Source organism: Ailuropoda melanoleuca, chromosome 4 (assembly GCF_002007445.2).
Source record: "Ailuropoda melanoleuca isolate Jingjing chromosome 4, ASM200744v2, whole genome shotgun sequence".
NCBI lineage: Eukaryota > Metazoa > Chordata > Mammalia > Carnivora > Ursidae > Ailuropoda > Ailuropoda melanoleuca.
The window spans coordinates 142,322,929-142,335,838 of record NC_048221.1 but is presented as its reverse complement, the minus strand read 5'-3'; the positions used below and the strand labels follow the sequence as shown (position 1 = coordinate 142,335,838).

Genomic DNA, 12,910 nt, shown 5'->3' with positions numbered 1-12,910 from the left:
GCTTTTTTCTCGTGATTTGGGGATGCTTGCATTTCTGGAGGTATCTTTAATCCATGGGTGTCTGCATGGATAGTTTAAAATCACTTGTTAATTTGGTGAGTGATAGTTTGGTTTAAACCAGGTAACAAGCAGTTAGTCCATGTGTCCAGGGTGCCTGGACTGCACCGTCAGAAGCTGCGGCTCTTTGCTCTCTAGGCTCCGTGCGTCACAATGTGAGGACATTGAGGAGTGTGGGGCGTGCCAGGACCCAGCTGTCATCTTGGATACACAAGCCTAATCGATATGCATGCATGTGTATACATATTAGAGAAATAGAACAGAAATAGTGGCTTTAATTTGTCCTCCTGCACCTTTGGGTTTCCGTGTGCACCCAGGAGCATGCTTACCCACCTTGGAGGTCACTGTTTTAAGAGATGAGCTGTAAGGGGCATGAGAAAAATGCATATATATATTTTTTAAGTATCTTTTTTTTTAAGATTTTATTTTTTTTGAGAGAGAGAGCACAAGCAGGAGGAGTGGCAGGCAGAGGGAGAGGGAGAAGCATACACTCCACTGATTAGGGAGCCCAACGTGGGGCTCAATTCCAGGACCCTGGGATCATGACCTGAGCCGAAGGCAGACACTTCACCCACTGAGCCACCCAGGCGCCCCTTCTGTCAGCTTCTTTATCAGCAAGCCCTCCTCTGCTGATCTTAAAGTCTTAGGGGATCCCTGAAGGAGTTCTCCCACAAAGAGCATGGTCCCACTGGGCACAACCCTGATGAATTCCAGAGAGAAGAGAGACTCGCGACCCTGTGTCTCTCCCAGGGAGCAGTTAGCACACCTGGAACACGGCACTTGGGCTGGTGCTGCTCACTGACTGGTTAACTTTGCTCGGTCTTTCTCTTTACTTCATGTGATTAAATATGATGCCATAAGGAAAGTATCTTCCAGCTTCAGAATAGTCTCAGACGAGCCACACAGCCCCATGCAAGTACTTAACTCTGCAACCTAGGGTGCTTTTTGGATACCTTCAACTTTCAAGCTTAAATGCCGCACAACCAAACTCAAACATGCAGCCCGATACTGTATGTCAGGCCGATTTTGATTCCTCTGAAAAACACACACCTGCATTTCATCAGGCCATCCAACCCCATCACAGTGGGCTGCATTCCTTGTCTCACATACGTCACACCTTTGCTTCTGTTCAGAGAGAACAATCTGTTCTTTGCTGGGTCTTTGATTCGATTATAAAGTCCAAGACCCTATAAGCCAAAGTGCTGAGTACAAACAGAGCAGAGAGAGTCACCCTGCGTTTGCTCCGACAGGCAATTCTCCCGATAGCTGTAAGCTGGAGGGCTGTATCCTGACGACCCAGGAGGAAGAAGACATGATCAAGCAGAAGTGGGAGCTTCCAGGCCAGAAGTGGAAACCGCTGCTGCCAGTCACCAAGGTGTGGAGCCCATAGGGAGCTGTGCAGCTGGTCCCTGCCCGGCCGCATCCCTCAGATTCGCTTCCCAAACCTTCTGATCGGCTTGGCAGTAACGTGGACGAGCTTCTAAAAACCGCATCTCTGCATTTGTGTCATGAAAACACGGGCTCTAGCTCTTCATACCTTTGCATTTCTTTTTCTTTTCTTTTCTTTTTTAGATTTTATTTGTTTATTTGACAGACATAGAGACAGCCAGCGAGAAAGAGAACACAAGCAGGGGGAGTGGGAGAGGAAGAAGCAGGCTCACAGCAGAGAAGCCTGATGTGGGGCTCCATCCCATAATGCCAGGATCACGCCCTGAGCCGAAGGCAGACGCCCAACCGCTGCACCACCCAGGCGCCCCAGCATACCTTTGCATTTCTAACAACCAAGTTTTGTTTTAAATCATTATGTGCAAAGAGTATATACACATTTCCATATATACGTACATATATATATGGAAAATGTTTCTGCGTTATCTTAGCTTCTTAGAAGGGATGAGTAGCATATTTAAAGCTATAACAGCGTGTCCTCCTGTGCGATGGATGCTGAGACGTTCTAGAAGTGTCCTCTTCCATCCAGTAGAAAGATAGTCATTTGTGGGTTAGTGAGGGGTGACGACCTCGGGGAGGTCACTTACTTTCTTTTCCTTATCAGTGTGTCCCCTTCATTAACTATTAAGAACCACCGACATCAACATCATGAACCCGAGTGTTCATGTCAGTGTCCCCGGGCTTGCGATCCCGACAGCTTGTCTCTGTGCTGAGCCAACTTACTGTCAGTGAATAACCGTCAGGTTCACGGGCCCTGAGTCCACAAGGATGGATAACTCGGTGGGCCTCGCGCTGCGTTAAACAAGGGTGTCTCCCCTGCCTCTCTTTCAGCTCTCCGCCAACAAAAGTCACTTGTTCGACAGCCTGACCCTGGAGCTCCAGGACGTCATCACGCACACGAGGCTCACCATCTCCCCGGACGGCGGCGTGAGCCGTCTGCGGCTCAAGGGCTTCCCCAGCTCCATCTGCCTCCTGCGGCCCCGCGAGAAGCCCATGATGAGGTTCTCCGTGAAAGCGGGCTTCCGAGCCAACCTCTGACTCCACACACGGCCGAGCGCTGCCTATGGGACGACGCAGTCCTCTGCTTCTCCTGAACTTAAACTTAAGAGGTTTCTAGCAATGACTCTAAGATCAATATAATTCCTGGTGATTTAATAAAGAGGCCCCTCACAGGTTGACATCTGTGCTTACTGTCGCTATGAAGCATGTGGTAGGCTATGAAAGGCTGTGGCTGTGAAAGGCAGGTGGTCTCATAGGATTACTTTTCAAAACCACTGCAAGATCTTGATATTTATGGCATGTTCTGTACATTCTGTCTGTGGATTTGGCAGGCTGCATACACATAGCCTATTGCCTTTAAAAGTTTAAGCCCATCGGGGCGCCTGGGTGGCACAGCGGTTGAGCCTCTGCCTTCAGCTCAGGGCGCGATCCCGGCGTTATGGGATCGAGCCCCACATCAGGCTCTTCTGCTGTGAGCCTGCTTCTTCCTCTCCCACTCCCCGCTTGTGTTCCCTCTCTCGCTGGCTGTCTCTCTCTCTGTCGAATAAATAAAAAAAAAAAATCTTAAAAAAAAAAAAGTTTAAGCCCATCAAAACCACTGGAAAAACGTATTTCTGGAATAATTCATTGTCTCAGCTCAAGAGGACTGGCCCATCCCTACCCAGAAAAGGGGTAACTTCCACAAGGACACACGCGCCCTTGAATTGTTCTTCCCCAAATGAAAGTGCATTCTGGATGTTAAACCGTGTGCTCGCTGTGACGAATGAGCCAGTTCTCGCAGGCTCTGAATGGTTCCATACAACTCTTCCTTGAAACAATTTGGATTATCAAAGCAGCCCTGATGCCCCCCCCATCCCCCCAACCTCTCCTGCACAGGAGGCTGGCAAGTGTGGTGGGAAGGTTGTGGAAGTGTGTGGTGGACCGCAGCACCCTCCCATTCCTACGCCTTTGCAGACTGGCAGAGAGATCACAAAGGTGGCTGTCTCCCTTCTTTTCCCTGCGCTCCGCTATCCTCACCTGTCTAGGCTCGCTGATGCCCCCTCCCCGTCCTGGCTCCACTTCCCCCTCACCTGGCGGGCGCTCCTCCTCCCCTCCCGTCTCTCGGCTCTCAGAGGCCCGCCCCCTCGCCTCTTCCGGCTCCCCGCCTGCCCTCACCTGGCCGTCGTCCCGCCCCTCTCGGGCTGCGGGCTGCAGGCGGTCACAATGGCCGGCTGGCGTCAGCGCGGGCTGGGAGCCCGGGCGCCCCGCAGTCTCGCCCACGCCTTGGCTGCCCCACGGCTCGAGTGCAGCGAGAGGTTTCTGGTGGCCCTGGGGAGGCGGGGCCATGGGCACGCGCGGGCCGCCCGTGCTGGTGGACACCACGCCCGCCAAGACCATCCTGGTGTACCGCAACGGGGACGCGTTCTTCGTGGGCCGGAGGTTCGTGCTGCCGCGGCGCCGCGTGGCCACCTTCGAGGCGCTGCTGGACCAGCTGACCGAGCGGGTGGAGGCGCCCTTCGGCGTGCGGCGCCTGTTCACGCCGACGCGCGGGCACCCGGTGCTCGAGCTGCAGGCGCTGCAGGCGGGCGGCAAGTACGTGGCGGCCGGCCGCGAGCCCTTCAAGAAGCTCGAGTGAGTGCGGCGCCCCCTCCCTGCGCGGCCCGCCGCCGTCTGCGCCCCTGACTGGCGAGTGGGCGGCGCCCTTGTCGCCCTTTGCGCCGTGACCCGGCGAGCGCGGGCAGCGCACCTGTCGCCCTCTGCTGGCGGTGACTAGGCCAGCGCGCGGCGCACCTGTCGTCCTCTGCTCAGTGACCCGGGGAGCAGGAGCTGGGGAGGCACAAGGTCGCCCCCTTCTCACGGTGACCAGGCGAGTGCGGGCGGCGTTCTGTACCGGGTGACTGCTAGTGCGGTCAGCACACCTGCGCGCACAGCCCCTCCTGCTGGCCGTGGGCAGGGCTGGCGTCCGCCTGCTGTCAGCACGTGTGCTAGTGTCAGGAAGGGCTTGGGGTTAGCATTATTTCCTCCAGTCCCGTCCATGTTGCAGCAAATGTTGAGCCATCTTTCTGATGGCTGAGTAATATTCCATTGTATATATGGACCACAACTTCTTATTATGTAATATAGGACATAAAAGTATTTTTGGAAATTGAATATGCTTCAAAACTGTCACAGGAAATGTCACTTTATAGAAGCAATTTATGCCATCAAAAACATTTATGTGTTAATTAATAACTATATGTTGCTCTCTTAAGACTTATCATTGGGCTTGTTAAGTGTACGGGAAGAGCAAGATGACTCTGTTTACAATAAAATATACGAATAATTAAAAAAAAAAAAAGAAAGGGCTTGGGGAAGAGGAGTGGGTGGACAATGGCCCTGAGGGCAGGCCTCTCTGAAAAGGTGACCTTGGCTAGACGATGTGGAGAAAGAAAGGGAGTTAGCCATGCCGGGGAGAACTGCGGAAGGCCGTTGGAAGGCAGGAATCAGATACAGATCACCCTCTGCGTGGCTTGCCCCAACTGGTGTTGCCATACCTGGCCAGGCATTCTCGTATGAACACCCTTGCTAAGGTGTGAAATCCATGCATCTCCCAGCTGTGTCTCCGCTGGACTGTGACCTCGCCAGTGTTCTGCCCGGGATCTCCAGAATCCTGGACATGAAGCAATGCTGGCCTACAGCCCAGACTCTGAATATCTTTGGAGAGCAAAGAAACCCCTCCCCAGTGTCTGTTGAGATCAAGACAGCTGGTGGGAGAGATGTTAGCTGTCCTGGGGCAATGCACCTGTGTATAAATGCCAGGGTCACTGCAGACATCCTGGTGGAAATTGGCCATATTCAGCCTGTTAGTCATACTGGGTGGTGTCCACTCAAAACGTCAGTTTGATTCTTTTTTGTTTAGCCCGACGCTGGTATTACAATCCCTTTGAGGTCTTACTGCATATGGGGTTATACAGCACAGTTCTGTTTATACTCACACTTTTCTTCTTAGGAGTTCTCCAGTGCTGCTTACAAGGTCTCCAAACTTCCTTAGTAACTCTCATTATACAAATGTCTTCACAACCCCAAAGTTCAACCTTGCGGTTCTTCAACAAATAGCTGTTGCTCACCCCTTCCCGAGGTGCAGAGTCAGGTGCTGAGAGGCTGGAGAGCTTTATGGCGTGTGTTTTGGGGAGATAAGAAACAAATCAGCATAAAAGAGACAGGGGTCACTACTATGACCTCTAGCTGCAGGACCTCTGAAAAGGCTCCTTTACAAAATGCAAGGGGGAAATTGTTTCTTACCCTCCACAAATTCCTGACCTGCCGCAGCTTCTCCCATTTCTTGTGTCTGCCTGTGTTGACACTGTTGCTGACTCCATTTATTTTATTGTGAAATGTACATACAGCAGTGTATACAATTCTGTGTAGTTTAAGCAAAACTCTGTGTAAACCACACTCTGGATTGAGAGAGAGCATGACCTGTATTTGAAAACCTGCCACTCCATCCCCATCCTTTCTCCACAGGTGACCGCCATTTTGGCTTTCGTATCATCCTTCCATGATAATCGATGCTCAAAGGACAGATTTTTCAGTGTTTCCTGTTTGTGTCCTTTATATAAACGCTATCATATTGTGTACCGTTTTTTGTTGGTTGCTCTTTCACGCGGCCAGGGGCTGTGGGGTTCATCTGTGTCACTAGTGTGCACTATATTACTGCCATGTGCTCTTGCATTGACTGACATGGTGGTGTCCTTATCCAATCTGTGGATGGCTAGTTTGGGTTCTGGATTTTATGCTGAGATAAATGACGACACTGTTGGAAACATTCTTTTGCGTGTCTGCTAGTGCATATGGGTAAGACTCGCCCTCTAGGAGGGTGCGTGAGTTCTCTACTGCCATGTAACCAATCACCCCGAGCTCTTTGGCTTAAAACAGCTTTATTATCTCACACTTTCTGGGATCAGGAATTCAAGAGCAGCTTAGCAGAGTGGCTGTGGCTCAGAGACTCTCATGAGGTTGCAATCAGCCTGCTGGCTACCGTCATCTGAAGGCCTGACTGGGGCGGGTGCTTCCAGGCTCAGTCCGGGGCCGAGGAAGGAAGCTTCATCCCGGCTGGGGGGAGCCTCTCCGTGGGTGACTCAGCAGCTGGCTGTCCCAGCACCAGGGACCCGGGAGGGAGCCCCGCTGACACTGCAGGGCCTGTTGTTGCTGCTGGTTCTCTGTCGTGCTGTCTCTTTTTCTGCCCGGTTATCTTTGTGTGCTGGGCATGACTTTCAAAACTTACTTGCAGAAATAATTTGAGGCCTAGGGTGATATGGTCTTTTGCCAAAGTTGATTTTTTGTGTGTTTTGGCCAGATACCTGTTATCAACTGTTCATGGTCACCTTAATACAACTTCAGAATATGTGATAATTTGGGCCACCCAGATGGCTTGAAGATAGGATGGACCCCACTGGGGTCCCAGTTCCCAAAGACAGGTAGTTCACGAGGAGCCCTGTTGCTGGTGTGCCCTGAGCAAGTGTCTGCTGGCCGCAGAGCCTTCAAAGACATGGTTCAGCCTGTCAGCCGTCTGTCTGCAGTGGGCAGTAAGCTCTGGGCTCTGGTGGCCCCAAATAGTGGGCTCACATGTTCTGATTTTCTTTATTTCCTGGATCTCGGCCTGGGAATTCCTCCTTATGTTGTTAGATGTCTTATGTTCTGAGAAAATGTTTTTCATTTTGTCCTGTTTTATTAGTTTTTAGTGGACACATTGGCCAGAGTTACTTAGTCTATGGTCCCCAGGGATGGAAACCTTCTCTCCCTCGTTCTTCATGTATATTTTTATAGATGTATGGTTCTGTGAATGACAGTGTCCTTCAGTCCATGGAAGGTGTTTTTCTTTTTTCTTTATTTGGGAAAGATTTTATTTTTTTATTTATTTGAGAGAGACAGAGAGAAAGAGAGAGAGCGAGAAAGAGAGAGAACAAGTTGGGGGAGGGGCAGAGGGGGAGACAGAATCCCAAGCAGACTCACCACTGAACATGGAGCCTAACGTGGGGCTCGATCTCATGACCCTGAGATCATAACCTGAGCAGAAGCCAAGAGTCAGACGCTTAACTGACTGAGCCACCCAGATGCCCCAGAAGGTATTTCTCTATAGTCTTTTAACTTCGAGGTGGCTGATGAGAAATCAGTTATCATAATTTACTTATTTGAACGTAATATTTTATCTTTTCTGGCTATTTGAAGATTTTATTTATTTATTTGAGAGAGAGAACACAAGCAGGGGGAGGGGCAGAGGGAGAAGCAGGCTCCCCACGGAGCAGTGAGCCTAATGTGGGACTCGATCCCAGGACCCTGGGACCATGACCTGAGCCGGAGGCAGANGTTGGGGGAGGGGCAGAGGGGGAGACAGAATCCCAAGCAGACTCACCACTGAACATGGAGCCTAACGTGGGGCTCGATCTCATGACCCTGAGATCATAACCTGAGCAGAAGCCAAGAGTCAGACGCTTAACTGACTGAGCCACCCAGATGCCCCAGAAGGTATTTCTCTATAGTCTTTTAACTTCGAGGTGGCTGATGAGAAATCAGTTATCATAATTTACTTATTTGAACGTAATATTTTATCTTTTCTGGCTATTTGAAGATTTTATTTATTTATTTGAGAGAGAGAACACAAGCAGGGGGAGGGGCAGAGGGAGAAGCAGGCTCCCCACGGAGCAGTGAGCCTAATGTGGGACTCGATCCCAGGACCCTGGGATCATGACCTGAGCCGGAGGCAGACGCTTCACTGACCGAGCCACCTAGGCTGTCCTTTTCTGGCTATTTAAATATATTTTCTTTAACCTCCGTGTTTATATTTTCTTTAACCTCCGTGTACTGTGGTTTAAGTGATACATCCACGTAGCAGATTGAGTGAATCCTCCGGCATCTGGTGTGGTCACTTTCATCAGCCGTTGTGTCTTCAGAGGACCCCTCTGTCTTAACGCTTGCTGTGTTTCCTGCCTCGGAGTTGATGGGGGCTGGCCTTTCTCACTGATGCTAACCTCCAGAGTCCTCCTCTCTGTCCCGAATGCCTCTCTTTTATCTTTGTGCTGTCCTGTAGGTACTTTGCTCGCATAGATCTTTTGGCTAATTTTTCTGCTGTGTGTAACGCGCTATCAAACCAATTCATTGAGTTTTAAATTATTTAATTTTTCATTTCTAAAATTCTCCCTGGTTCTTCTTCAAATCACGGGTGTCGTTCTTTAGAGTTTCTTGGTCCTTCATGGACTTCCAGGCTGGCTTTTATTGAAATGTCGTCCTTCTGCACCTGCAATGCCGGTGTTGGAAACCTGTTTCTGTTTCCTGTTATTTTAGTTGTTTTTTCTCAGTTGAGAGAGTAATCTCCTTGTTTTCTTTTGACTGTAAGTGAGTCCTTTTATATGGGTTTTAGTTGAGAAAATCCCTCCAGGGCTGAGGTAAAGGTGAGATTCTTCAGAGAGGGCTTCTGTGCTCACCTTCTGTGTGCTGCCCGCCCAAAGACACTCCGAATTCAGTTAGTAACGTGAGATTTGGGGGAGCACCCAGACAGTGCAATTTTGTGAGCAGGCTGGCTTGTGTTCTGAATTCTTAATTGCATCTGCAAAGATGCAAATTTAACATCTATTGTTTTTGAAGGAAAATCTTAATCCACAGACATCCGAGTCGCCAAGAGGAATTGGATTAACGGCCTGACGTTTTAGAGTTAAGTTCATTACGGTGACAATCTCGTTGTACGTGGGAACTCACTGACAAGAACATGTTCCCTTACAGANTCCCACAATGCCGGGATCACGCCCTGAGCCGAAGGCAGACGCTTAACCGCTGTGCCACCCAGGCGCCCCTTGAAGGAAAATCTTAATCCACAGACACCCGAGTTGCCGAGAGGAATTGGATTAACAGCGTGACGTTTTAGAGTTAAGTTCATTACGGTGACAATCTCGTTGTATGTGGGAACTCACTGACAAGAACATGTTCCCTTACAGATGTCTGATTCTGTGACGATCATTGTCAGGCTTGATTCTATGCTATGTTGTGTATCACTGTAACCGTGCTGTAAACGGAATTATTGTGTCATCCCGAAACTCCTATGTTGAAACCCGATCCCCAGTGTGGGTGTTAGGAGAATGCTCATGAATGGGATTAGTGTCCTTGTCAAAGGGACCCTGGAGAGCTCGCTGCCCTTGCTGCCACGTGAGGACACAGAGAGAAGGCAGCGGTCCGTGGACCAGGAAGAGGGCCCTCGCGGGAACCCGAGCCCACTGGCACCCCGATCTCAGGCTCCCAGCCTCCAGGACTGTGAGAAATTTAATGTCTGTTGTTGACGCCACTCGGTCTGGGGTGCCTTTGCTGCCATCGCCCCAGCGGACTGAGACACTGTGCATGCTGAGTTCTGACTTCCTACCAGAATCCAGTATTCAGGTAGGAGAACAAGCTGCTACTAAAATCGACTTTAAAAATCCTTTTCAATGTATGTATAATGAAAAGTATTTAGTGCCCCCCCAGCATTTCCTTGTGAAATCAGCATGTGTTTTGCATGTGAGCTGATGGGAAGGGCGCTCGGAAGCTCAGGCCACCATGCCGAAACACACTCGGGACGTGCTCCTCCTTCCTCTGTCCCGTGGGCCGAGGTGTTTTCTAATAGACCCTGTTAGACCCCGATTGGGTAGAGAAACTGTCATAGTTTATTTGAAATGTTTTGGACATGTGGCTGAAATGCCGAGACTTTGAGGCGTTTCTCTTCCCAGATCTCTTCGTGTTTGTTAGTATTTTCCGTGAGGGAGGCAGTGAGGCCCAGGCCTCGGTGGGGAGCGGGGAGGGCCGGTGGCGTCCTCACTTGTCCTGATTCCCTGATGTTATCCACATACCTTCAGGGATGTACATGGATGGGTGCTGTTTGCATGGGAAGTTCATCAGAGAGACATTTAAATTCCATTTTCTTCACTACTTTTTAGATCAATGAAGTAGGAAATCAGAACCCAGACTTTGGTGAATAAAGCTCTGACAAATATTTTGGTTTGATTTCTGCTGGTGTCGGTAGGCTAGCACTTGTAGGAATGTATATTCTGTAATTATCGAGCCATTGAGCAGTTAAAATTAATTTTCTCCAGCAAATAATCTTCCAGTTGTGCCACCAGCAAATGAACTTTGCATGAAACCTGATGATGTATCCACCATCCTGGGCTCTTCTCATTATAACGGCTGCAGAACGGTACATTGAAAAGACAAACACCATCAAATCCATATAGAATCCAATCATTATTCAAANAATCCATAGAGAATCCAATCATTATTCAAACATTAACTGCATTTTCCGGAATGAATTAATTTGAGATGCAGAACATGTTTTTCTTCTATAAAACAAAATATATTTTTTAAAGGNACATTAACTGCATTTTCCGGAATGAATTAATTTGAGATGCAGAACATGTTTTTCTTCTATAAAACAAAATATTTTTTTTAAAGGTTTTATTTTTATTTATTCTACAGAGATAGAGACAGCCAGCGAGAGAGGGAACACAAGCAGCGGGAGTGGGAGAGGAAGAAGCAGGCTCATAGCAGAGGAGCCTGATGTGGGGCTCGATCCCAGAACGCCGGGATCACGCTCTGAGCCGAAGGCAGACACTTAACCGGTGTGCCACCCAGGCGCCCCTATAAAACAAAAAATTATAGGATAGTAATTACTTTTCAAAAAAATGTCCTTTAAGACCTACAATTCATGATTTCTTTTGTGGAGAAAGCCATATTCTCACAAAAAATGTAAATCAGGACATTGTGTGTGTGTGTGTGTGTGTGTGTGAGCACGTGTGTGCACGCACATGTTTGGGGGAGAGCCCAAAGAATTTGGATTATACCAGGAATTTTTCCTGTTTGCCTTATGAGTTTGTTGTTGATTTATGAAAGGAAAGAGCTTTAAATGGCATAGCTCGCCTGCACCCCACATCTCCTTCTGTGTCCGCAGCACCCGTATGTACCCCGAGGATAGCGGTGTCAGGAAAAGATGGCGGCTGAGCCAGAACACCAGGACTGTGGTCTCAGGGACGAAGGCCTGGGTTGAATGAATGCTGACTTCTATCTCAGTAGCATTTAGCCAATTAAATGACCTTGCTGAAGATTCATGTCCTCATCAATAAAATGGGGTTAGTTCATTTCCAATGTCATGCTGTGAGAATTTAATGAATGCACTTCTTTCAAATGCCTGGCTTGATTCGAATGGGTGGCTTCTTCCTTTCCTTTGTTCTCTGGAAGCAGCACGGAGGGACGTCGCACATTGACATCCAGTCTCTGCTCCAAGGCCTACTCTCCTCTCTCCACCTCCAAGGAAACCCATGCCCCACCAAGCCCTTCTCCGAGCCCTGGCCTGAAGACTCTGTTCACTGCATCTCTGAGGAATCAGTTTCTCTCTCTCTCTTTTGTATTTGTGTGCTCTTTGTAATGCAGCTTTGAAACAATAAACAGGTTTTCGTAGAATCTTTTTATGCCTTAGTTTTTCTGCACTTATTTTTACTTTTTTTAAAAAAGATTCATTTATTTTAGAGACAAACAGAGAGAGTATGAGTGGAAGGGGCAGACAGAGAGAATCCCAAGCACACTGTGCACCGAGCACGGAGCCCTATGTGGGGCTCGATCCCATGACCATGGGATCATGACCCAAGCCAAAACCAATTGTTGGATGCCCAACCAATTGTACCACCCAGGTGCCCTGTGCATTTCTTTTTACTTTTTATTTCCACTTAGTGATAGAATAAGTTGTCTCATTTGGGGATTAGTGTTCATAATCAAACACAGAATTTAGGGAGTTAAAACTGGAAGAAGAGCTCATACAAGGGCCACAAGCAGAGGTGGTGAGCCGGAGATCGGAGCGCACCATGTTTAGTCTGGGTCACAGAGTTTTCAAAGACGTGAATTGGCTGGGACATTTTATAACAAGGGAGTTCATGTAATAGGATGAAATTTTAGTTTTATTGAAAAAAGAAATAGAGGATTTGATTGTTCAAAAGGACTGAGTTTTTAGTTGCCTGCATTTCCATGTGAAAACAGGGCCCTGGAACAATGAGCACTGCTCACCCCAGGCAGGAAGTGGGGTCGCGCTCGCCACAGTCCCCCCCATTCCCTAACGCTGCCCTGAGCAAGCATCGTCATTACCTGCCTGGCCTCTGTGGGCATCTGGCTTGTGCACTCCTGACTCTACTGAATTCTTAACTCCTTTTTCCTTCCAGCTGCCAGCTCTCAGTCAGTCCTTCTCTGACTGTTGCTAAAACTGCCAACAACAACAATCTCAGATACAGAATTTTTTTTTAAATCAGGAAGAAACTTTAAAAGCTGTAAAATTAAAGTGTTTATTATCATGAAAAAATATCTGTTCTATTTTCGAGGCATCTGAAGGGGGCTCTCTGAAAGTCCCCAAGTGTCAAAAGTCGCACTAGTGGGACTCACATATGTGTTG

General features: G+C 48.7%; 2 protein-coding genes across 5 annotated transcripts in view; both read left to right on the top strand.

Annotated features, from left to right (window-relative positions):
• Positions 1-2,908, top strand: part of ALLC (allantoicase) — a 30,458-nt gene extending 27,550 nt beyond the window's left edge. For all 4 annotated transcript variants that reach the window (XM_019809993.2, XM_034659960.1, XM_002929312.4 and 1 more), the window contains exons 11-12: positions 1,308-1,432; positions 2,335-2,908. In XM_019809993.2, coding sequence (XP_019665552.1) covers positions 1,308-1,432; positions 2,335-2,541 — 332 coding nt within the window. In that variant the 3' untranslated portion in view covers positions 2,542-2,908. The remainder of the gene's footprint in view (positions 1-1,307; positions 1,433-2,334) is intronic.
• A 790-nt stretch (positions 2,909-3,698) lies between these two features.
• DCDC2C (doublecortin domain containing 2C) overlaps positions 3,699-12,910 on the top strand; it is an 87,392-nt gene continuing 78,180 nt past the window's right edge. Inside the window, exon 1 of the mRNA XM_034659962.1 lies at positions 3,699-4,113. Coding sequence (XP_034515853.1) covers positions 3,827-4,113 — 287 coding nt within the window. The 5' untranslated portion in view covers positions 3,699-3,826. The remainder of the gene's footprint in view (positions 4,114-12,910) is intronic.